Source organism: Thalassophryne amazonica, chromosome 4, assembly GCF_902500255.1.
Source record: "Thalassophryne amazonica chromosome 4, fThaAma1.1, whole genome shotgun sequence".
Classification (NCBI taxonomy): domain Eukaryota; kingdom Metazoa; phylum Chordata; class Actinopteri; order Batrachoidiformes; family Batrachoididae; genus Thalassophryne; species Thalassophryne amazonica.
In genome coordinates, this window is record NC_047106.1 from 95,182,847 (window position 1) to 95,209,797 (window position 26,951).

Consider the following 26,951-nt stretch of genomic DNA (forward strand, 5'->3'; position numbering starts at 1 on the left):
CTGGAGTGCGGGCTCCAGGCACCAGAGGGCGCCGCCGCCTCACGGGAGCAGCCTCGGTGACAGCTGTCACCCATCACCTGAGACAGCTGACGGCAATCATCAGTGGGGTATATCAGCAGGACGGCATCTCCACCTCATTGCCGAGATATCGTTTCTACCAGAGAGGTAACATATCAAAGCCTACTGAGTACACAGTTTTGACTGAGCTAGTTATTGGTTTACTGTTCCAACGAGAGGTGGAGGTACCTTTCCTGCCGTTCGGAGTTCTGGGTGCAAACGCGCCCCCATCTAACTGTTCTTTTTCCCTCGCCAGCAGTACCAGGTCCGACACGCGGAGGCAGTGGCCACCTGGGAGTTCGGACTTGGCGGCTCCTATTCCTGGGGTCCTGTGGCGGAGGAAGCCGTGTGGTTCCGGTCTTACCTTGGAGAGGCGTCTCCTATCTTCGAGCCTGCCCACACGACACCTTTGTGTATTGACTTTTGTCCATTTCTGTAATTGTTGTATTCGTTGTGCACATTCACAACAGTAAAGCGTTGTTATTTGACTTACTCCATTGTCCGTTCATTTGCGTCCCCTGTTGTGGGTCCGTGTTCCTACACTTTCCCAACACATCTTTTACCACCCTAACCTGCTGCACATCCTTTACAGCTCTGTCCCTTTGTCTGGCCAATCGGTACAAGTCCTTTTCTCCTTCCTTACTATTCAACTTCTTGTACAGCTCGCAATATGCCTTTCCTTTGCTTTTGCCACTTCCTCTTTCGCCTTACGCCACATCTCCTTGTACTCCTGTCTACTTTCTTCATCTCTCCGACTATCCCAAAACTTTTTCGCCAACCTCTTTCTCCTTATGCTTCCTGGACCTCTTCATCCCACCACCAAGTCTCCTTGTCTTCCTTCCACTGTCCAGATGTCATACCCAGTACTGCTATCGCTGTCTCCCTCACCACATCTGCAGTACTTTTCCAGTTGTCCAAATTGCTTCCCCTCCAACTAGTGTTTTCTCTCAACCTGCTCGCTAAAGTTACACAACAGTCTTCCTCCTTCAGCTTCCACCATCTGATCCTTGTTGAGCTCTCACTCTCTTCTTCTTCTTTACCTCTACAGTCATCCTACAAACAAACCATCCTATGCTGTCTAGTGACACTCCTCCTCCTGCTACCACCTTACAGTCTGTGATTTCTTTTAGCTTGCAATCTGCTATAAAGAATGTAGTCCACCTGTGTGCACCTTCCTCCACTCTTATTGTTATCCTGTGCTCCTCCCTTTTCTTTACAGTAGGTATTTACCACAGCCATTTCCATCCTTTTTGCAAAATCAACTACCATCTGTCCTTCCACTTCCTATCCTTGATACCATATCTACCCATTACTTCCTCATCACCTCTGTTCCCTTCACCAACATGCCCATTGAAGTCTGCTCCTATCACCAGTCTTTCATGCTTGGCACACTCTCCACCACCTCATCTAATACACTCCAGAAATGTTCTTTCTCCTTCATCTCACAACCTACCTGTGGGGCATATGCACTGATATATCATCATCTCCCCTTCAATTTCCACTTCACACTCATCACCCTGTCAGACACTCGCTTAACCTCCAACACACTTTTAACATACTCTTCCTTAAAATGACCCCAACACCATTTCTCTTCCTGTCCTCACCATGGTACAACAACTTGTACCCACCGCCGATGCTCCTGCTCTTACTTCCCTTCCACTTGGTCTCTTGCACACACAATATGTCTACCTTTCTCCTCTCCATCATATCAGCCAGCTCTCTCCCTTTACCAGTCATACTACCAACATTCAAAGTCCCCACTCTCATTTCCACCCTTCTAGTTTTCCTCTTCTCCGCTGTTCGTGGCAACGTTTTCCTCCTCTTGCGTTTATTTTTTGTTGAGTGTATATACGAGGTCTATTAGAAAGTATCCGACCTTATTATTTTTTTCAAAAACCGTATTTGAATCACGTGTGATTGCGTCAGCCTAGCTTAAACCTTCGTGCACATGCGTGAGTTTTTTCACGCCTGTCGGTTGCGTCATTCGCCTGTGAGCAGGCTTTGAGTGAGGAGTGGTCCACCCCTCTCATCGTTTTTTTCATTGTTTAGGAATGCCTCGGAGACTGCCGCTTTGCTTGATCAAAATTTTTTCAGAAACTGTGAGGGACATCAAAGTGGACACCATTCGAGAAATTCAGATGGTTTTTGGTATAAATTTTATGGGCTTCAAAGAGATTACGGAGTGTTACTGTCGCTTTAAGCACGGCCCAGAGCGACTGGTGGTGCGCCGCCTCCGAAGCCACCATCGACAGGCTGAGCGACCATTTCATTTCTAAACGGATGGCTGTATGGATCCGTGACCATCGTGTGCAATTTCTCTGGTTATCACAAGAGCTGGACATCAACCATTTTCCGTCAGATTTCACTTTTAACAAGAGATTTTGTCATGGAAAGTCGAGCGGAGGCTTTGCGCGTCATGATGGATTCGCTACTGGAACGAGACAAAACCACCTCCGTTTTGGTCTCACAGGACGGCTTTGAGATGGCGTTCAGACAGGTGTTGGTGGTTTTTCCATCGAGTGATTATCCGAGAAATTGTGGATGTGCCTGGACATGCCAGAACATGTCCCATGAGGCTTCATCACGGCGTTGCTTTGCGCTATGCGGCACACCATGCCATACCAGAGAAATGGCAGAAGATGTGGACATAGCACTTTTTCGGCACATTCCACTGTTACAGGAGTTTTTGTCATGAAAAGACGTGCGGAGGAATTTGCGCGTCGGGACAGAGCCGCTAATGGTGGAGAACAAAAAGCAATGCCGTGATGAAGCCTCACAGGACATGTTGTGGCATGTCCAGCTCGTCCACAATTTCTCGGATAGTCACACGACTGAAAAGCCACTGAAAGCCGTCTGAATCTTCCGAATGGTGCAAGAGCTGGGCATGTTACAACATGTCCTGTGAGACCAACACAGAGCTGCTTTTGTCCCGCGCCATTAACGGCTCCGTGGCGAATTCCTCCGCTCCTCTTTCCATGACAACAACTCCTGTAACAGTGGAATGTGCCGAAAAAGTGGTATGTCCACATATTCTGCAATTTCTCTGGTAGTCAGACGATGTCCTGGATCAACACAGCGTTCACTTTGGAAATGATCTGGTCGTTTCAGCCTATTGATCGCCGCTCGGCGCACAGCGAGCCCTCCGCCATTGTGCGCCATCTTTAAACCGGTTGTAACACTCCTTAATCTGTGTGATCCCCATAGAATCATCCTTGAAAGCCGTCTGAATCTTTCGAATGGTTTCCACCTGGCTGTCTCTCACAGTTTCTGGAAAAATTTGATGCAGCAAAGCTCCAAATCGTTCAGACATTTTCCTCACATGAAAATCCGACGAGGGGGGTGGACCACTGATCACTCAAAGCGTGCTCACAGGCAAATGACGCAATCGCAGGCGTGAAAAAACTCACGCATGCGCACGAAGGTTCAAGCTTGGCTGATGCAAGCGCACATGATTAAAATCCATATAGTTTTTGCAAAAAATAAAAAGGTCGGATAGTTTTCTAACAGACCTCGTATATATATAGTGAGGAAAATAAGCATTTGAACACCCTGCCATTTGCAAGTTCTCCACTTAGAAATCATGGAGAGGTCTGAAATTTTCATCTTAGGTGCATGTCCACTGTGAGAGACATAATCTAAAAAAAAACATCCTGAATCACAATGTATGATTCAAATACTTACACACATATACACACATACACATACATATACATATATATACGTACAAACACAAGTACATATGCATATACATAAACATGATTGGAATTGAAAAAGATAGGAGCATCTTATTACAATATGTGAAGTGGAGTTTAGATGTGGTAAGGTGACATTAGTGCTGGGATTTGTAAACGAGTTGTTATTGCACATGATTTGTGCACATATTAATATTGCACGTGATTTGTGGATGTATTATTGCATGTGGTTATTTCACAGTGTTATTGTACAGTATGACAGCAGCAGGGAGGAACGACCTGCGGTATCGTTCCTTCTTGCACTGAGGGTGCCTCAGTCTGTCACTGAAGGAGCTGCACAGCTGATATAACAATTTGCATAGATTTTAAAAGTTATTTTAACTTAATTAAAGTTATTTCAATATTACTAGAGAAGTCTTGTGGCATTAACTCAGTTGAAACTTGAAATTACTAAACTGAAATAACTTTAAAGAAATCAATGCAAATTGTTACATATTTGTTTCTCATTGAGACAGCAGTTCCTTTTTTAGAATGTGGATGTGCTCTGGTGTTTGGATTTTATCTCAACAGATTTTACAGTATCTGTTAACCCATTTTCTCATTCATCCCCTCTAACAAAAGCCCCCAGGGGTAATTGTACGGTTACAGTATTATGATGATGATGATGATGATGATGATGATTATTATTATTATTATAACTGCTATTTGTCAATTGATTGGGGGTCCATTTTTAAATGGTCCATTTTTTTTAAATGGACGACAATGAAATAAGTGTTTTAACTTTCTTATGTCATCCATGTATTTGAATGTATTTGCAATTATATTATGTTCTTAATTGTACTTACAACATATAATCATGCATCCATGCATACACTTAATCAGGTGCCACTTCAGTTTTAGTATATAGATGATTTACTGCCCCCTGTTGGAATGGAGTGTGAGTCCAGTATACAAATAAAGAATGTGTATGAGTTCAATGGTACGAATATTTCATGAGGTGAAAGCTGGAACTAACCATTCAATGAGGTGAATGAAATATTCGTCCATTGAAAGAATGTAAAAACATTCATTATTGTTTTATATAACAGCTAAATAGATCCTTGTCATTTGATATTTTATTAATTTATAAACAACAGAAAAGGGACTTACATTTTTGGTGTTCTACTGCTGCTGAAGTCCAAATTGTGACGTGTAGTCAGTGATGCTGTGCACTGACTTCGGACTTCCATTAAAAAAAGACTTTGTGTAGTTCCTCAGTCCCGCCAAAAATAACGTCAGTATTTCATGTGAACAGGTCTTCATGCATTGTGTGTGTGGGTGTGTGTGTGTGTGTGTGTGTGTGTATGTTACAACAATTAGTAGCGTCAGTTAACTCAATCAAATTATATCTCAGGAGAGTCGTTGTCCCCCCCCCCCCCCCCCCCGCACACGTGCGCACACATGCAAGCTGGTCGGTGCTTGTGCGTGCGTGTACTACCAAAAAAAGACTGTCCATCCTCAGTGCAGCGAAAAAAAAAATCACATCAGAAATTAGTCCAGCTTTTCATTCCAAATTCCTGCCAACAGCCTCCAGACAGCACAGTGGATTTATGTGTGTGCGTGCACTTGCACACACGTGTGGGGCACGCGTGCATGTGCGCGCATGAGCACGTGGGTGTGCGTGCACGTGTGAGATCACATGTGCACGTACATGCGCTTGCACGTGTGTGTGCATGCACGTGCACAAGGCCATGTGCACGTGCATGTGTGCGCAGAGTGCAATGTTACCAAACGCATGGAACCAAATTTGTATATTGAATAGAACCAAGTTGCACTCTAAGTGCAAGGCAACACAAATGGGATGAATTAATTTATGTCATATGACATACAAAGCACCAATCAAATGACAAGGATCCACTCAACTGTTACATAATATGCAATTATCAATGTTCATTGCTCAGTGTTGTTAGCTAAGATCACTAATTTCTTCAAAACCATTAGTCCTAACAACTTTCCATTTTCACAGTGATCATCCTTGACCCAAAATATATGAAATGGCAATTGTCAGCTCTCCATGATTGAAGCCATATACATGCACGCAGAGGCCACTCGGCTATTAGAATACAGATAAATAGAAATATAACCAATAACCAACCAACTTACATCACACTGCAAGAACTTGGACATTTTCAGCAAAATATAAGAAAAAAAGAAAGAAAAGCTGCAGGTCAAAGAACATTTTTCCCACATATGAAATAGTTGGTCAAAAATAAATGTTAGGAGTCTTCAAAAATCATTTTTTTGGTCTAAAAATTAAGTCTCAGTGCTGCCTCATGATACTGACACAAGACGTTAATAAATAATCAGAAACAAAAATGTTGGAAAAAAAATCTCAATATACCATAAAGAATTATTTAACACATCAAAATATCTGAATTCTACATAAGAAAATGAGCAAATCTTATTAACGGTGTGTAATAATACAACTATAATTTTTTTTCCCTCTTTTTTCATATCTTTCTCTGGCTTTTGTAACCTTGACAAATTTTACTTGCGTTTTAATACATCTTGTGTATCTCTCTCTTTCCAGCAACACTCAGCTTATCAAGAAAATGAATGCCACCCTGATCAACACAACCATGAAGTGTGTGCGGGACACAAGTGTATCTTCTTTGGTGTTCCCCTGTCTGTACAGCATCCTCTTTGTCGTCGCCCTGGTACCGAATTTGCTTGCTGCATGGATCTTCTTCCACGTGCCCAACACTTCCACATTTGTAGTCTTTTTGAAAAATGTGGTGAGACAACTAAATTTTTGCTTCCTAAATTTGGTTTGTCTGTCCAGAACATTGTAATAGTGCAGCAGAGAACTGAAACAATCCCTCAAATGGTGATACAAGCACCAAATTCAGCCAAAATACATCTTAGATATTACTCTTTTGAAAAACCTACTGGCACTTGAATTTTCAAAAGGCAGCCAGGTAGGGGTCAATTGAAGAATTACACAAGGGTCAAAATTTTAAAATTATCCAGTTATATTGAAAACTATACCACATTATTTGTCTGATCATGAAGATTCCCAAAAGGTATAGTTTGGACTATCTGTGACCGAATGTTATGGAGTTATGGGGTAAAAACAACAAAAATGGTGACAAAGGTCAGTTACAGTTTGTACAGGGGTCAAAACTTAAAGTTGCTCTAATTTTGGTAAAAAGTGATTCAAATTATTGGTTGAGTTAATTGGATTAATAAATGGAATAGTTTTGACAGTGCTGAATGCATGGTCTCCAAAGTAAAGGTCAAACAATGTCAATGTCCATTCAATTCTATGACATGTGACATATGTTACCCTGTAACATGACAACTAATCATGATACATGGACTAAATTATTTTGTTTTTAAAACTCTGGTCACTTAATTAATAAGTTGCATCACTTTTTACCAAAATTGGAGCAACTTTTAACTTCTGACCCCTTAACAAACTGAAACTGACCTTTGTCACCATTTTTCCTGTTTTTACCTCACAACTCCATAACATTCAGTCACAGAAAGTTCAAACTATACCTTTTTGGAATCTTTATGATCAAGCAAATATTGTGGTATAGTTTTCAATATGATTGGAGCATCTTTTAATTTTGAGACCTGTGTAATTCTTCAATTGACCCCTACCTGGCCGCCTTATTGAAAATTCAAGTTGCCAATTGCTTTTTTCAAAAGAGGAATCTTTAAGGAGTATTTGTGCCAAATTTGATGCTCCTATCACCACTTGCAGGATTCCACTCTAAATATTCTCTTATCTGCTGCACTATAATTGAAAAAGATTGTTTCATCTGTAGGTGGTGGCTGACTTGCTGATGATTCTGACCATCCCTGTGAGAGTCCTCAGCGATGCAGGTGTGGGTTACTGGCAACTGCGTGTCTTCTACTGTCGATACTCTGCTGTCCTCTCCTACGTCACCATGTACATCAGCATCCTGTTGCTGGGCCTCATAAGCTTGGACCGTTATCTGAAGATAGTCAAACCTTTACGAAGTGCGCCCTGCAGCGTGTGGGTGTTGCACAGATTGTGAGTGCAGTTGTGTGGATTGTGATGCTCTCCCTGGCTCTGCCCAGTGTTATTCTCAGTGACCAGACCTCAAAGATCTCTGGGAGTAAAATGAAGTGCGCCTCCATATTTCGCGAAGCTGGACTGCTTTGGCATGAAGGATTCACCTCTTTCTGTCAGGTAACAATTCAAGTATCTGCAGTCACATACAGTAGTGTTCAGAATAATAGTAGTGCTATGTGACTAAACAGATTAATCCAGGTTTTGAGTATATTTCTTATTGTTACATGGGAAACAAGGTACCAGTAGATTCAGCAGATTCTCACAAATCCAACAAGACCAAGCATTCATGATATGCACACTCTTAAGGCTATGAAATTGGGCTATTAGTAAAAAAAGTAGAAAAGGGGGTGTTCACAATAATAGTAGTGTGGCATTCAGTCAGTGAGTTTGTCAATTTTGTGGAACAAACAGGTGTGAATCAGGTGTCCCCTATGTAAGGATGAAGCCAGCACCTGTTGAACATGCTTTTCTCTTTGAAAGCCTGAGGAAAATGGGACGTTCAAGACATCAAAGACAGTCTGGAGTTATCTGTAAGTGCTGTCACAGTTAGAAGACGCCTGTGTGAAGCTAATTTTTTTTGCAAGAATCCCCCGCAAAGTCCCTCTGTTAAATAAAAGAGGTTACAATTTGCCAAAGAACACATCAACTGGCCTAAAGAGAAATGGAGGAATATTTTGTGGACTGATAAGAGTAAAATTGTTCTTTTGGGTTCAAGGGCCTCAGACAGTTTGTGAGACGACCCCCAAACTCTGATTTCAAGCCACAGTTCACAGTGAAGACAGTGAAGCGTGGTGGTGCAAGCATCATGATATGGGCATGTTTCTCCTACTATGGTGTTGGGCCTATATATCGCATACCAGGTATCATGGATCAGTTTGGATATGTCAAAATACTTGAAGAGGTCATGTTGCCTTATGCTGAAGAGGACATGCCCTTGAAATGGGTGTTTCAACAAGACAAAGACCCCAAGCACACTGGTAACTGAGCAAAATCTTGGTTCCAAACCAACAAAATTAATGCCTTGCAGATGTGAAGAAATAATGAAAAACTGTGGTTATACAACTAAATACTAGCTTAGTGATTCACAGGATTGCTAAAAAAGCAGTTTGAACATATACTCAACAAAAATATAAACGCAACACTTTTGGTTTTGCTCCTATTTTGTATGAGATGAACTCAAAGATGTAAAACTTTTTCCACATACACAATATCACCATTTCCCTCAAATATTGTTCACAAACCAGTCTAAATCTGTGATAGTGAGCACTTCTCCTTTGCTGAGATAATCCATCCCACCTCACAGGTGTGCCATATCAAGATGCTGATTAGACACCATGATTAGTGCACAGGTGTGCCTTAGACTGTCCACAATAAAAGGCCACTCTGAAAGGTGCAGTTTTATCACACAGCACAATGCCACAGATGTCGCAACATTTGAGGGAGCGTGCAATTGGCATGCTGACAGCAGGAATGTCAACCAGAGCTGTTGCTCGTGTATTGAATGTTCATTTCTCTACCATAAGCCATCTCCAAAGGCGTTTCAGAGAATTTGGCAGTACATCCAACCAGCCTCACAACCGCAGACCACGTGTAACCACAACAGCCCAGGACCTCCACATCCAGCATGTTCACTTCCAAGATCGTCTGAGACCAGCCACTCGGACAGCTGCTGAAACAATCGGTTTGCATAACCAAAGAATTTCTGCACAAACTGTCAGAAACCATCTCAGGGAAGCTCATCTGCATGCTCGTCGTCCTTATCGGGGTCTCGACCTGACTCCAGTTCATCGTCGTAACCGACTTGAGTGGGCAAATGCTCACATTCACTGGCGTTTGGCACGTTGGAGAGGTGTTGTCTTCACGGATGAATCCCGGTTCACACTGTTCAGGGCAGATGGCAGACAGCGTGTGTGGCGTTGTGTGGGTGAGCGGTTTTCTGATGTCAATGTTGTGGATCGAGTGGCCCATGGTGGCGGTGGGGTAATGGTATGGGCAGGCGTCTGTTATGGATGAAGAACACAGGTGCATTTCATTGTTGGCATTTTGAATGTACAGAGATACCGTGACGAGATCCTGAGGCCCACTGTTGTGCCATACATCCAAGAATATCACCTCATGTTGCAGCAGGATAATGCACGGCCCCATGTTGCAAGGATCTGTACACAATTCTTGGAAGCTGAAAATGTCCCAGTTCTTGCATGGCCAGCATACTCACCGGACATGTCACCCATTGAGCATGTTTGGGATGCTCTGGACCGGCGTATACGACAGCGTGTACCAGTTCCTGCCAATATCCAGCAACTTCGCACAGCCATTGAAGAGGAGTGGACCATCATTCCACAGGCCACTGAATGAGGCAAATGGTGGTCACACCAGATACTGACTGGTATCCCCCCCAAATAAAACAAAACTGCACCTTTCAGAGTGGCCTTTTATTGTGGACAGTCTAAGGCACACCTGTGCACTAATCATGGTGTCTAATCAGCATCTTGATATGGCACACCTGTGAGGTGGGATGGATTATCCAGCAAAGGAGAAGTGCTCACTATCACAGATTTAGACTGGTTTGTGAACAATATTGAGGGAAATGGTGATATTGTGTATGTGGAAAAAAGTTTTAGATCTTTGAGTTCATCTCATACAAAATGGGAGCAAAACCAAAAGTGTTGCATTTATATTTTTGTTGAGTACAGCAGATGCTACTATTATTGTGAACACCCCCTTTTCTACTTTTTTTACTAATAGCCCAATTTCATAGCCTTAAGAGTGTGCATATCATGAATGCTTGGTCTTGTTGGATTTGTGAGAATCTACTGAATCTGCTGGTACCTTGTTTCCCATGTAACAATAAGAAATATACTCAAAACCTGGATAATCTTTTTAGTCACATAGCACTACTATTATTCTGAACACTACTGTATGCTTAAATTTCAATATTGTGCATTTAAGTTATTAGGATGAAGAACCTCATCCAAAACCTTGAGTACCTGTTTATTTTTCTGTTAAGTCACAATCTTGTCCATACCTTGGGGTTGACTGATTTTAAACTTGATTAGCACATTATATTTGTAATCTGCATGGGAAAATGTCATTACATTGATTTGCTATAAACATTTGGTCTCATCCAGAAGCTTTATCAGCTTTATTTTTGAGAAGCTGCACTAGAGCATTCTCATTGGTATATAATGTCGAGCTCTATCTTCCATGCATGACTGATGCTCGTCTTAGATTTCTGAGTTGTCCCAAGATTTGTGCACCTTTGCTTTCAGCTTTGGGCACTTACAAAGATGGTTTTATCTGCTGATTAATGCATTGTAGTTATATAAATATAAATATCACAGGCATGATATGTGAGAGTGTCGCTGAATTCATGCAAAGTCATTATTATTTTACAACTTTTGCAACAGGTTCACTCAGAGATATAGGTGGACACAACATACCCAGTGCAGGTTACCTTATTATGTAACATTTCAGATGTATATGCATTCTGTCAACATGAGTGGACTAAGTGAAACCAAACTGAGGGTTCATAACCCATTTAATGCCCATATTTTTTTTTTTTTTTTTTTTTTTTTTTTAGAAAGACATATATTCAATAAATTCACACAATCATTCGCAACACCTTGTAGATCTCAGGCTGAGAAGTCAGGGGCAACACCCTTGATGTGTGTCATCTCTGACTTCCCATTACAGAGAATTAATGGATGAGGATCAACCATACTTTTTGCAAACTTATTAAAATAACAAAACTTAGAATCAGGTGTACATATGAACATGAAACTCAGAATTGAGCTCAGGTGCATCGTGTTTCCACTGATCATCATTGAGGTGTTTCTACAGCTTAATTGGCATCCACCTGGGGTAAATTCATTTGATTGGACATGATTTGGAAAGACACACACCTGTCTACATATAAGGTCCCACAGTTGACAGTGCATGTCAGAGTACAAACCAAGCATGAAGTCAAAGGAATTGTCTGTAGAACTCAGAGACAGGATTGTCTCGAGGCACAAATCTGGGGAAGGGTACAGAAACATTTCTGCTGCTTTTGAAGGTCCCAGTGAGCACAGTGGCCTCCATCATCCATAAATGGAAGATGTTTGGATCCACCAGGACTCTTCATAAACCTGGCCGCCCGTTAAAGTGAGCGAGGACAAGGGCCTTAGTCAGGGAGTTGACCAAGAACCCGATGATCACTTTTGTCAGAATTCCAGCATTTCTCTGTGGAGAGAGGAGAACCTTCCAGAAGGACAGTCATCTGCAGCAATCCACCAATCAGGCCTGTGCGGTAGAGTGGCCAGATGGAAGCCACTCCTTAGTAAAAGGTATATGGCAGCCCCCCTGGAGTTTGCTGAAAGACACCTGAAGGACTCTCAGACCATGAGAAACAAAATTCTCTGGTCTGATGAGACTCAGATTGAACTCTTTGTGTGAACGCCAGGTGTCATTTTGGAAGACACCAAGCACCATCCCTACAGTGAAGCATGGTGGTAGCAGCATCATGCTGTGGGGATGTTTTTCAGTGGCAGGAACTGGGAGACTAGTCAGGATAAAATGAATGTAGCATGGAAAACCTGCTCCAGAACGCGCTTGACCTCACTCTGGGGTGACGGATCATCTTTCAGCAGGACAATGACCCAAAGCACACAGCAAAGATATCAAAGGAGTGGCTTCAGGACAACTATGTGAATGTCCTTGAGTGACCCTGCAAGAGCCCAGATCTGAATCCGACTGAACATCTCTGGAGAGATCTGAAATTGGCTGTGCACAGACGCTCACCATCCAACCTTATGGAGATTGAGAGGTGCTGCAAAGAGGAATGAGCAAAACTGCCCAAAGATAGGTGCGCCATGCTTGGGGCCTTTGTCTAATATCCAGATAAGGCACGTGCCTAAGCTGGATATTAGAGGTTTCAGGTTGTGTCCTTATTTTTCCAGTAGGATTTGCTCTCTGTCTGCCTGTAGGACTTCAGTTTGTGGTGTGTTTCTAAAATATCTGTCCTGTATGAGCCTAAGTAGCAGCTGAATAATTGAAAACTGCTTTATTGGTGCATGATCTGGTACTGTCACAACTGTGCACCACCTGCTTTCTCCAAGACAACACCAATCATACCTCCATTCACAAAATTATTATTTTACTATTAGTAGTATTAGTTGAAGTTGTAGTCGGAGTAGTAGTGTACTAGTAGTAGTTTCTGAAATACGGTATGCATTTAATGTGTTAGATTTCATGGACATTGACCATGTAAACATGGACACCATGTTGAAATTGTGGGGAGAGATTAATACAAATCAAGAACAAGCTACAAATGCACAACAGGCAACAAATGTTAAGCCCTATTGTCACTAACACAGATATCCAGATGTCTTGGGCTATGGCAAACCAGAGGTGTGAAGATCAAGCTGTCTGTGGGTCTCTGGTGTGATAAGTAATATACTAGGCTTGCAGAATGCAATGTGTGCAAAAACAGTTATAGCATAACAGTACACACCGTAGCACACTTCCAGTTATGGTTATGCAACAGCATGTATGACACCCTTACAGGCTCCACAGAAAGAGTTAACTAAAGAATGTCAAAAGTCATGACAAAAAAAAAATTAATTTTTGAACATGTTGAAAATTCAGCCACGGTTAAAACAAGATTATAAACACTCTCCCAGAACCTATCAGGTTTCCAAAGGTAAAGACAAGGTTTCAAATTCCAGGTATGTATAATCGTGAAAGTAAGAACAATGTTTTATTCAAGTGCAACTGTGATTTATTTTATATATACACCCCAGGGCATATTTTGCTTATAAACTAACCTGCTCAAATAACATGCTGATACTTTTTACCCGAGACCAACATATGGCCATCAGGTATTGCGAAGACCTGGTGTCCATCTGTCTGTATGTCTGTCCGTATGACTGTGTACAGCATAAGTACAACATCCAGTTCTATTACTGCCACAGTCTTCAAATTCACAGGAAACATTCTTGGGACACAGACTTTGGACAAGTTGGAAGATGGCTAATTTTGACATATTTTAAGAGGTATTTAAGAGGTGAAAAAAGTTGCATTCTGTACCTAATTTATGACATGATCTTATGAACATTAGCATGGTGACGTCACTTCCTGGTGTTGCTAGCTGCTAACTTTGCTTCAGTTTTGGTTAGAAAAAACACCTTTCTCATATATTATGTAAAAGCTAGCAAGAAATAAACACTTCTAAAAATGAAAATGCTGTTTTTGTAACCTGATAGCACCTTTGGAAGGATTTACAAACCATTTAGCGGATGTTAGTGTGGTGACATCACTTGCTGCTAGCTAGGTGGGAACTCTGTTTCGTTTGTGTGTAAATATAACCTTTTTGTCATATATTATGCAAAGGCAAGCAAGAACGTCTTCCGAAGAGGAAGCAGAGACTGGGGACTCAGAGGCAGACTCATCCATTACCCAGGCCAAAGTCATCGAGGTGGTTAGAAAGCTCCTCGTGGCAAGGCTCCTGAGGTGGATGAAATCCGTCCTGAGTACCTTAAGTCTCTGAATGTTGTGGGACTGTCTTGACTGACACGCCTCTGCAACATCGCGTGGCGGTCGGGGACAGTGCCTCTGGATTGGCAGACCGGGGTGGTGGTCCCTCTGTTTAAGAAGGGGGACCGGAGGGTGTGTTCCAACTACAGGTGGATCACACTCCTCAGCCTCCCCGGTAAGGTCTATTCCAGAGTACTGGAGAGGAGAATTCGAGCGATAGTCGAACCTGATTCAGAAGGAGCAGTGTGGTTTTTGTCCTGGTCGTGGCACACTGGACCAGTGCTACACGCTCCATCGGATGCTCGAGGGTTCATGGGAGTTTGCCAACTAGTCCACATGTGCTTTGTGGATCTGGTGAAGGTGTTCGACCGTGTCCCTTTGGGCACCCTGTGGGGGGTGCTTCGGGAGTACGGGATCTGGGGTCCTTTGCTAAGGGCTATCTGGTCCCTGTATGTCCGCAGCAGGAACTTGGTTCGCATTGCTGGTAGTAAGTCAAACGTGTTTCCAGTGCACGTTGGCCTCCGCCAGGGCTGCCCTTTGTCACCAGTTCTGTTCATTATCTTTATGGACAGAATTTCTAGGTGCAACCAGGGTGTAGAGGGGGTCTGGTTTGGGAACCACAGAATCTTGTCTCTGCTGTTTGTGGACGATGTGGTTCTTTTGGCTTCGTCAAATCAGGACCTTCAGCGTGCACTGGGGTGGAGTGTGAAGCGTCCGGGATGAAAATCAGCACCTCCATATCCGAAGCCATGGTTCTTGACCAGAAAAAGGTGCTTTGCATTCTTCAGGTCGGTGGAGTGTCCTTGCCTCAAGTGGAGGAGTTTAAGTATCTTGGGGTCTTGTTCACGAGTGATGGAGCGTGAGATCGATAGATGGATCAGTGCAGCATCTGCAGTGATGCAGCCACTGTATCGGACCGTCGTGGTGAAGAGAGAGCTGAGTAGGGGGCAAAGCTCTCGATTTACTGACGGATCTATGTTCCGATCCTCACCTATGGTCATGACATGTGGCTCATGACCGAAAGAATGAGATCGCGAGTACGAGTGGCCGAGGTGAGTTTCCCTCCGCAGGGTGGTTGGGCGCTCCCTTAGAGATAAGGTGAGGAGCTCTGTCACTCGGGAGGAGCTCGGAGTCGAGCCACTGCTCCTCCACGTTGAAAGGCGACAGTTGAGGTGGCTCAGGAATCTTTTCCGGATGCCCCCTGGATGCCTCGCTGTAGAGGTGTTCTGGGCACGTCCCATCAGGAGGAGGCCCCGGGGAAGACCCAGGACATGCTGGAGGGAGGACATCTCTTGGCTGGCTTGGGAACACCTTGGGGTTCCCCCGGAGGAGCTGGGGGAGGTGTGTGTGGATCAGGGAGGTCTGGGTGGCTTTGCTTGCGCTGCTGCCCCCGCGACCTGACTCCGGATAAAGTGGAAGAAAATGGATGGATGGATGGATGGATGGATGGATGGATGGATGGATGGATGGATGGATGGATGGATGGATGGATGGATGGATGGATGGATGGATGGATGGATGGATGGAAGCAAGAAGTAAACACTTCTAAAACTGGAAATGCTGTTTTTGTAACCCAGTAACACCTCTGGAAGGATTTACAAACTAGCGGATGTTAGTGTGGTGACGTCACTTGCTGCTAGCTAGGTGGGAACGCTGTTTCGTTTGTGTAAATATAACCTCTTTGTCATATATTATGTAAAAGTTAGCAAGAAATAAACACTTCTAAAACTGAAAACACTGTTTTTGGAACCTAATAACACCCCTGAACTGATTTACAAAACAATTTGTGGATGTTAGCGTGTGTGATTGATTGATAGATGGGCTTTATTGAAAATGTACAAATTGTAAGACAATAGGATCTTAATAATAAATTAAACAACAAAATTAATAAAGAACACAATGCTCATATGGCCGAGAGTATTTTAGCATTGCGTTATATTTTTTTAATTACAGACATACAAATGAAGTAAATGTGCACCTATGAGAGAATTTGTGCTGCTGTGTTTTTTTGTTTTTTTGTTTTATTCAGGTAATTTTCTGGGGCACACTGGCCTTGATGGTGGTTTGCTACACGTTCATCAGCAAGAAGGTGTATGAGTCATACAAAACCTCAAAGAGCAGTTCGGAAACAACCAGTCGCAAGAGCAAAGCAAAGGTCTTTGTGGTAGTTGGAGTGTTTTTTATCTGCTTCGCCCCATTCCACTTTGTAAGTGTCCCCTACACTCTGAGCCAAACACAGAATGCAGTGAGAGACTGCCAAGCAGAGAATGCACTCTATGTTGCTAAGGAAACCACCGTGTGGCTATCGGCCACAAATGTCTGTCTGGATCCGCTTATCTACATCTTCCTTTGCAACGTGTTTAGAAAACGTCTCACAGCTACTTTCTGTAGAACCCATGAGAGGTCACTTAATGTGATATTTTTCTCTGGCAATGATCATTTGTGAGCAAGTTTTCCTTTCGGGCCTCTTCACACACTGCAAAAACTGTCCCTCTCACACTCAGACAAATAGTCCAAAATCTAGCCAAATTGTTTGTATTAAGCAAAAAAAAAAAAAAAAGTCTGACAATGGGGTGAGAAAAATTTACTTGGTTAGAATTCTCAAAACTAGCAAAATGTCTAGGCATTAAATAATCAAAATGTGTCTGAAAACTCGACAAAATTCTTATTTTAAGTTTAGACTCTGGCTTAAAATAAAGAAAGCGATATTATTCCTTTGATTGGATGATTTGAAATCCATTGCCTTTCCTTGTTACTGGTAAAATACAACATGATATTAGATGGAAAAACTTAAGAATAAATTAGATAATTTTTTCAAATATAAGACATTTTTTCATGTAAAAAATGCTTGACAAGGCTATTTTTCTATTTAGACAAAAATTTAGTTAAATTTTCTTTAAACAAGTCTTTTTTTTTTACTTTCCTAGATATCTTTTTTGGCATGCACATAACACGAAAGATGCAGAAATCGGAAGAAAATCTGCTAACCAAAAATGAAATGGGGAACCGTGAAACATTCCACCTGCTGTCAGGTGTGCATGATACCCCCGGCGACGGTTTTGTGCACGCTCGTGTTCTTGCGCATGAACACAGTGTGGGCACATGGACAGTTGCGCACACAGCAGTGGAGCAAAAAATTAATAAAACACCACAATTTATAATACTTGATTCCTGTCAAAAGGAGCAGAGTTAGCCTCCACCTAGACGTACACTGGGAAGTAATGAAATTACATGGATTACTGTTCTCCCTTTTATGTTTTACATGAATTACCTGATGCGTCCCTCTCATGAAGACATCAGCCGGGTTCTCGTCCCATGAAGAGCCGGCTCTCGTGTCATGAATGCATCAGCTGGCATGGCGTGTCCAGTGCACAGTGTTCTGCCGGTGACCGCGTTGCAAATGTGATATGTGGTTTACTTACAAATCCCACAGTGACACGCACCTCACGGTTGCAGGTCACAGGGGGACACACCCCTACTTTGTCCATGGATGTTGCTGCTGTTGTGAAAAAAAAAAATAAAAACCACACACCATAAAAATCACTGCAATTTATTGAATCCCTCTTATCAAGTGGACAATACAAGTATGATCCTTCTGTTCCTCTGTTAATGACCCATGGTCACAGATGTACAGTCATGAAATGACGTGAATGAAGCAGCGCGCGTTTATCAAGTCCACATCTGCTGGCCCAGCGTGTCCAGCCCCTGCACGTGTCCAGCGAGCGGCATGCATGTCCAGCGTGCAGCGCGTGTGTTCAGCAAGTCATGCACATGTCCAGCGAGCTGCGCCGATGGACATACACCCTGTCATGTGGACCATAGCTCACATGGGTGATGTGACATTTAGATCGCCACTTGAGTGTTCACATGAAAAGATGGGACATGGCACATGGGACAGCCTGCCGGTGTGCACACTGAGCGGCCACTCCAGCCCGTGGCAAAAACAATATATGTTTTTATGTATTTCCACGTGAGGACAACAGGCACACGCATGTACCTCATGGCGTAGTTCTAAGGTCATGTCCTTCAAAACACATTTTCTCGAGCTGTGGCCTCCAGGACCAGACATCTCATCAGAAGCAGCTCACACGGACATGCCATCTGTTTGATCAGCCCACAGAACAAAGTGTCATTCTTCTTTTCTTTGCTCTGTGATTAATCATTGTAGTTATTTGTTATGCAATTGCGTATGTAGTTATTGTAGTAATTATTTATATACCTGTCCTGGCTGTGTTCTCTGTTTTTAATGTAACACGTCGCGTGCACTGAGCCATCATTTCCAGCTGTCACTGAGTGGCTGGCCGGTCACCATGTGATCTTCTGTACCTAAATATCATCATGTCATGCAAATGTGCCCCCCTTCCGCATGTCACATGTGTTGAGGGTAGAGCCGACACACTGGCACACCACATGCGTTGGGGAGAGCAGTGGGGCCACGACACACACACACGCCACATGTGTTGGGGGGCGGGAAGGTGCGAAACACACGCAAGCCATGTGTTGAGGGGGAGGGGAGTTTGGCCCAGCCACACCCATGTGGGTTGCTTGGTGCACCACACTCATGGGCACAGCTCAAATGTGGTCAGCTGCTCTCAACTTTCATACCAGGAGTGCAAATAGCCCTGCCTTTTCTAAGGGTCCAGCGAGCAGTGTTGGATGTTCATGTGTGACACCTGGAATATGGCCGACACCTGCTGAGAGGGGGATCGAATGAGCACGTGCAGGGTACTCTCTGTCTTTCAGTCGCTGCAGTGCATGAATGGTTGTGGTGACAGGTGTACAAGGTGTTAGAGGTGGCTCAGATTTTTCACGAATGGCATTTGACTCCTCCTTCGCGTGCCATTCTGCCTCAAACATGTTATGTGTGAAGGGGCCCTTAATTGAGCCCTTGAATTAATAAAACGTGCGCATGTTTTCCTTTTTGTCTGGCAATGATCATTTGTGAGCACATTTTCTTTTAATTGGGCCCTGAAATTAATAAAATGTGAGCACATTACAGGCCTAAATTGAGTTCTCAAAATATGTATTTCATGCTCACATTAAGTCATTTCTGACATTTTCTCACCGTTCACTATAGCAAGCTGTTGTACTGCGATTTGAGCTATTAGTAGTTAGAAAGATATTCAAAGATTCGATTCTCCGGAGTCAGTGACTTCAAAGCGAATCACTGGTTTACATCAAATGACACATCTTTCCAAACTTTGTAATACAGACAACAAACTACAACTGACCATTTTCCCCCCAAAATTAGACGTCCTCCATTGTTTATGAATTACAGTGAACTTGACGCGCAAATTACCACGGTGAAAGGAAATGCTTTAATAAAAACTCAGTAACATACATTTGTGGTTTGAAGTGCCACCAAACTGACATCACACATTAGTGAGCTCCTTCTAGTTCTATGACAGAACTTTTACCACAGAATACATACAATTATACAATTTTGGAAGATATTTTTTTTATTAACATGAATTTGAATAAAATCTAAAAAAAAATTATTTATAGCTTGCAGTGCCATGAAACTCACATCACACATCAATAAACCCCAGCTTTAAATAAAAAGCTATTGAGATTTTATTCAAATTTATTACAATAAAAACAAATCTTCAAAATCATATATAGTAAAATTAGCGCATGTTGTAGTAAAATGTGGGGACATTAGTTAAACGCAGTGGCGGGCACAGATAACCAAAAAATTAACTTTGATAACAGATAATCAGATAACTGAAAAGTTATCTTCGATAAAGATAAACCACTGAAAAATGTATCGGAAGTTACAGATAACCGATAAATTCCAGTATTGTTTTTGGTATAGTTGCAACTACTAACAAACTGATTTTGAGTTTTAACACCGCGATTGCTTTTGGAAGCATCAAAAGTGACAACAGACCCAAACAATGAATCAGCACTTTTGTCTTTCAGCATTCTGCCCCCTGCTGAAAGCTCCAGTTTACTACATGGCTTCCAGCACAGACACAACTGAGAAAAGCCAGAAAGCTCAACTCTACTCAATCACAGCGCTGCCATCAGGCCGAGGTTTTGGAAAATAAAGCAGTGCTGAGTTATGCTTTGGTGTATAAATAAAATGAATACTGACTGAATAACTCCATTAATGTCAATTTTGTCATTTGTGCAAAGTTAAGATATAGCATATATCTTTTATTGTTGAATAATGCACTAATTCTGAAGTTTTGTAACAAACACAGACAGATGGCATTTTGGGGAAAATGTGCCTCCGCTACACTGATTGGTTGATTAATTCTATGTAAACCAACACGTTAATGTGAGGTGTGTCATGTGTTGGTGTTTACAGATAAATGTGCTTTTGTAAAATATGCCATTTTTTATTTGTAAAAAAAAAGGCATTTTCAAAAAAAAAAAAAAAAAAAGCCAAGTTGTAATTACATAACCGTCTGATATAACTGGTGTCAAAATAAATAGAACACTGCCATGATCTACTGGTGCCAGTGTGAGTTTTGGCCCTTTTTCAGCTGATTTTTCATTCGTGTGAGAATTTTTTTGGATCGCAACGACTTTCAGGTTAATCGCGCGTCCTGCATTGTTTAGTATACATGGAGTACCGAGCTGCGTTTAACATCTCACGACCACCTCCTGATCAGTAATCGTATGGTCAGATGAAAATCAAACCTGTTTGATATTCTTGTACCTATGCAAACACCGTAGACCTGTCTTGTAATGTTTTTTTGTTTTGTTTTGTTTTGTTTTTGTTTTGTTTTTTTAACTTTGATGTCTCCCATGGAGAGTTTTTGTAAATTAAGTTTGAAAAAAAAGCTTCTGTTTGTGTTTTGTTTCTGGAAACATGAGTCTGACGTGTGGTTTTTGAACATACGTGTGTGAGAACATAAATCGGGTGCTCTGAACTTTTACACCGTGCGGTTCTGTGGTACAGTGTCTGCCCAGCTTCAGTCTGCATACTGCCATGAACACTACTGGCCAGTAGATGGCAGTAGAGACCTTGAAAACTTGCCAAAACAAAATTCCAGATAATCTGTGTTGCTACTTGCTACGTTTAAGATGCGTGGAATTTAATAAAAGCAAACACAAAAACAACATTTATAAACCTAGAGAATATATTCACGAGAGTTTTAGGCACTAGAGTTTAATGCTGTTGTCCTGATCTGAGTGTCTCAAATGCATTCTCCTGTTGTGAAGGTACTGAGATTACCGTGCTGACATTACCCTATCACCCATAATGCACCTGAACAAAGCATGCCCACACTAAAATCTTAAAAATTAGCACATTACTTTAAAACTAAAAACATATATCTGATATTTTCACTTTATAAAACTTCAGAAGTGACGTTAATTTAAATAACTTGTCTGAAATAAGTTTGGTTAAAATTTGAACCATAAGTTAAAAATGTATGCCTCTGGATGACTTGGGTGATATTGGCCGCGTATCAGTATGGGGATAAGAGAATTTTTTTTTTTTTTTTTTGTGACCAGTTCTCCTTTGCCTGCAGAGGATAGAGCAGTTTCTTCTAGAAGCAGCACTTCTCTTTTTGCAGACAGTAGAACTACACATCTGTTCATATTTGTTTACCACGTTAACAGTCTAAAAATTATCGGACAAAAATTTATAGGAAGATAATTAGTCCGATAATGGTTTTCAAAGTTATCTGAAAAGATCTGATAATGAAAACTTTTTTTTAATAATTATCGATTATTGGATTATCAGAAGTGTGCCCACCACTGGTTAAATGTACAATACCACAACTCTTCTTTTGACACTTTGTCATAAGCTTTCTTTAAATCCACAAACACACAATGTAACTCCTGGTCTTCTCTATACTTCTCCATCAGTATTCTCAGCGCAAATATATCTGGAGTGCTATTTCTTGGCATAACACCATATTTATGCTCACAGATCTTCACCTCTTTTCTAAGCCTATCTTCTACTACTCTTTCCCACAACTTCATGCTGTTGCAATCAACTTTATGCCTCTGTAGTTACTGAAGCTCTGCACATCACCCTTGTTCTTAACAATAGCTTTTATTAAACAATCTGGTTAGAAAATCCACTGCTATTTTTCCAAGACATTTCCATCCCTCAACTGTTATATCTGGACCAGCTGCTTTTCTGCTTTTCATCTTCTTCATAGCTGCCCTCACTTCATCCTTATGGCCCCTTCACAAATCACACAAAGTTGGATGGAAGAAGCAGAAACTGTCCGAAAAAGATTCTGCGAAGGCTCTCAGTTGTCCAGGTGGTTTCCATAGTAGAGAAGCTTGAATCTTTGACTGGACTGGGTTGCTTGACGCAAGGACGTTTCGCTTCTAATCACAGAGGCTTCCTCAGCTAAAATTCTTGCTCTGGTAGTCTGACTTCTATCTTGAAGACAGAAGCAACCCAGTCCAGTTGAAGATTCAAGCTTCTCTACATCCGAAAAAGAGCGGAGAAAAAAAAAAACATTTGAGCGAACAGCGACACGCAGTCGGACAGGCGTGAGTGATCCTGGGGCGGCGATTTTGTGCATGCTAGTGTGCATGTGCATGAAAAGTGCGAGGACGTACATTTTGTTCAGACAGTGGCAGCGAGTACATGCTGGACATATTATTTATGCTGTGCAGAAATCAACGGTAATGTGTAAAGCACAAAATAACGTGAGTGCACAGAACATCATAAGAACAATGAATGTAGTGTTTAACTGTAAGACAATCATGTTACTGGCCATGATTCTGTTCTCATTGTAAAAACACACACACAAAACATAACCGCACTTTTTAATATTTAATTCCTGTTATAAAGAGCGGACAATACAAGATTTATCCTCCTCTTGGACGTAAACGTGGAAGTACTGAACTGATATGGATGACTTTTTCTTCCTTGTATTCTTTACATGAATGACTTGGTGCACTCATATCATGATCACATGAGCTGCTGACCACATTAGAAAGATGATATGTGGTTGTATTTATTACAATGTGAGGAGAGCCCACCAATGCACACAACTGGCGATGACATCTTGTAAGATGATATTCTGCATGGCACCTTATGTGTTTCCCAGCTGTGCGTAGTGATGACACGTTTGTCAGGTCCAGCGTCGGTCATTTGCAGCTGAGACATGGTTGGGGTGATCCAGTTTGTTTTTATTTTTCCCCATGTCGTCATCATTTGGAGACATGTGTGCAGTACCGTGCCTTGCATATGGGTGATCGGAGCACATGTGACAGTATGTGTTCCCCAGCTTTGCGTTGCGCTGACACCATGTTCAGCTGCAATGTGGAGCGGCGCACACTGGAGGACTGCAGCGCTGTCCGTGGGCGGTGGTCAGGTCCCTACCTGCATGATTTCACATGTCATCCAATGCATGACGTGATGACATGTCAATCACGGTCCCCTGACAATGCATAACTGTAGTCTGTGTGTGCACATGTGGCCATGTCAATCGATACATGGTCAGCACATAGATGGGCTCACAACTCCAGCCTGTGCAGCAACTGAGCTGGCCATGCTGATTTTTCAGTGAGGCTGTCAGTCACAAGCCTTGACTATAGGCTTGTGGGGGGCGGGGGGCGGTGATACACTCACTCTCCATCTGTGTTGTGGGGGAGCACGCCGTATACCATTTGTGTAGCGGGACACACACTGCGCACTCACATGCCAATTTTGGGGGTGGTGGGGCACATGCACACTTGCATGCTATTTGTGGATGTGGGGGGAGGGGGCGGCACACTCACACATTTATGTTGCTTGGTAACACACTCGTGGGGCACTTTGAAAATGTGGGGTCGTTTGCACAGCCACCTCGAAAGTGGTCTGCCTGTGCTCTATTTTCGTGCTGGCAGTGTGAATGGCCCTGCCTTTTATAAGTGCCCCACGAGTGGTGTTGGATGTTCATGGGTGGCACCTGGACTCCAGCCGACTCCAGCCGAGAGTGGGTCGAATGGCCATTTGTCCGGCATTAGATGACATTCGGTCGCTGGTGTGAAGGCTGCCTCGATGATGTCATTCAGCCACGGTTCGACATTGCAAATGATTTCATGCAGCTTCTCGGCTGCAGCATGATATGTCGACCTGCGTACATGATCTGCGAACATGATCAGATGGCAATGTGACCGCATTATGGCCACGATTCGAACAGCATGAGCGGAACACGAATATAGAATGCATGTGCCGTGCCCAAATGAAAGTGGTGACTGCTGTACGAGCCATCTGAATGTGTCTCCGATTTCCCACTAGTGTCATTTGACTGCTCTTTTGTGTGCTATTCTCCCTAAATCATGTTATGTGTGAAGGAGCCCTTACTAATCTCTTGCAGTTCCTGATTTACTCTCTCCACATCATCCAGCCTTTTCTCACTCTCATTTTCTTCATTCATCAGCTCCTCAAAATATTCCCTTCACCTTCTCAACACACAGTCCTTGCTTGTCAGCACATTATCAGCTATGCATCTTTTACCACCCTAACCTGCTGTACATCCTTTCCAGCTTTGTCCCTTTGTCTGGTCAATTGCTACAAGTCGTTTTCAACTTCCTTACTATTCACCTTCTTGTACAACTCACTAAATGCCTTTTCCTTAGCTTTTGCCACATCTCTTTTCACTTCTGTACTCCTGTTTACATTCTTCATCTCTCTGACTATCCCAATTCTTTTTGGCAACCTCTTTCTCCTTTTGCTTTCCTGGACATCTTCATTCCACCACCAAGTCTCCTTGTCTTCCTTCTTCTGTCCAGATGGCACACCCAGTACCTTCCTAGCTGTCTCCATCACCACATCTGCAGTACTTTTCCAGTTGTCCAAATTTGCTTCCCATCTATCCAGTGCCTCTCTCACCTCCTCACTGAATTTCACACAGCAGTCTTCCTTCTTCACATTCCACCATCTTATCCTTTGTTGAGCTCTCACTCTCTTCTTCTTCACTTCTAAAGTCATCCTACAAGCCACTATTCTATGCTGTATAGCTACACTCTCCCCTGCCCACTCTCTCCAATTTCTTTTAGCTTGCATTGCCTACAAACAATGTAGTCCACCTGTGTGCACCTTCCTCCACTCTTATATGTCACCCTGTGCTCCTCCCTTTTCTTAAAGGAGGTATTCTGTTACGATTGAAAACCCAGAGTGGGAGAATTAGGAACCAACTGCCTGTTGGCAGCGATCCACATGGGCCTGCAGAGAAGGCACTGAGAGATCCTCTTCCTGATCCAGGAACAGAGGCAGTTAATAACCCAGAGAGCATTCAAATGGAGACATTCCAGTCACCGTGCTTACCTTGGAATTGTGGACATATTCGAGCCGGGGAAGGTGTTGACTCTGGGTAGACAGGTGGGAGGATGAGACACAGCACAGAGTTGACTCCAGTTCTTGTTTGGCCTGTTCTGCCTGGCCGTTGGTCTGGGGGTGGTAGCCAGATGAGAGACAGACCAAGGCCCCTAACGCAGAGGAGGTCTTCCATACCTGAGACGTGAATTGGGGTCCTCGGTCTGACACGATGTCCTTCGAGATGCCATGCAACCGGAAAACATGGTGGACCAGGAGGTCAGCTGTCTCCTTGGCAGATGGCAACCTGGGCAGGGCTTCGAAGAGAGCTGTCTTGGAAAAATGGTCCATAGTGGTGAGAATAACAGTCATATATTGGGAAGGTGGCGATCCCATGGCAAAGTCCAAGCAGATGTGTGACCAGGGACTACCAGGAGTAGGCAAGGACCGTAGGTGTCTGGATGGAGGTTGATGGAATGCTTTAGTCCTGGAGCAGGTGGAACAAGCTTTGATGTAGTCCCGCACATCTGCCTGGGCTGAGGGCCACCAGAAACGTTGTCCCAGCAGATGAAGAGTCCGGTGGATGCCTGGGTGGCAGGAGAATTTTGAAGTGTGAATAAACCAGAGCACCGCTGATCTGGCAGATGGTGGTACAAAAAGTCATCCAGCCTGACCCCCTCCAGGGTCTGGAGAGGTCTGTCGAACTTCCCGGACAACTCTCTCGATATCCCATGTCAGCCCTCCGCAAATCATGCATTCAGGGAGAACAAGTTCAGAGGTGAGCTCTGAATCAGCGGATGTGAACTGTCGGGAAAGAGCGTCCAGTTTGATGTTCTTGGTTCCTGTTCGATAAGTCAATGAAAAACGAAATTGTCCAAAAAACAGTGACCACCTGGCCTGTCGAGAGTTAAGGCGTTTAGCTGATTGAATATAAGTAAGGTTCTTGTAATCAGTCCAAACAATGAATAGAACCGAGGTACCTTCTAACCAGTGCCTCCACTGCTTCAGTGCCTCCTTCACAGCTAGGAGTTCCCAGTTACCCACATCAAAATTATGCTCAGCAGGAGTCAGATACTGTGAAAAGAAAGCACAGGGGTGCAGGTGTTTTTTACCCTCAGCCTGCTGGGAGAGGATAGTTCAGAGCCCGCTGTCAGAAGCATCGACCTCAACAATGTTTCCGGGTCAGGTTGAATGAGGACAAGTGTACTAGTGAATCAGTGTTTTAAGGTCTGAAAAGCCTGCTTGGTGGCAGGGGCCCAGCTAAACGCAGTCTTGGACAACCCTGACTCACGGCAAGTCATGATTCAGGAGCACGAAATATACATTAATCTATTGGTTCGTGATATTGTGATGAAAAGTGCCTCATTTTCGTCACGGCAACACA

General features: G+C 43.0%; 1 protein-coding gene across 1 annotated transcript; it reads left to right on the forward strand.

The window, feature by feature from the left end:
* The first annotated feature begins 6,340 nt into the window (after positions 1 to 6,340).
* Positions 6,341 to 16,792, forward strand: LOC117508986 (P2Y purinoceptor 13-like). The gene is given in 4 exon segments (XM_034168810.1): positions 6,341 to 6,523; positions 7,562 to 7,748; positions 7,751 to 7,950; positions 16,376 to 16,792. Coding segments are annotated over 4 exon segments (987 nt in total).
* The last annotated feature ends 10,159 nt before the right edge of the window (positions 16,793 to 26,951 follow it).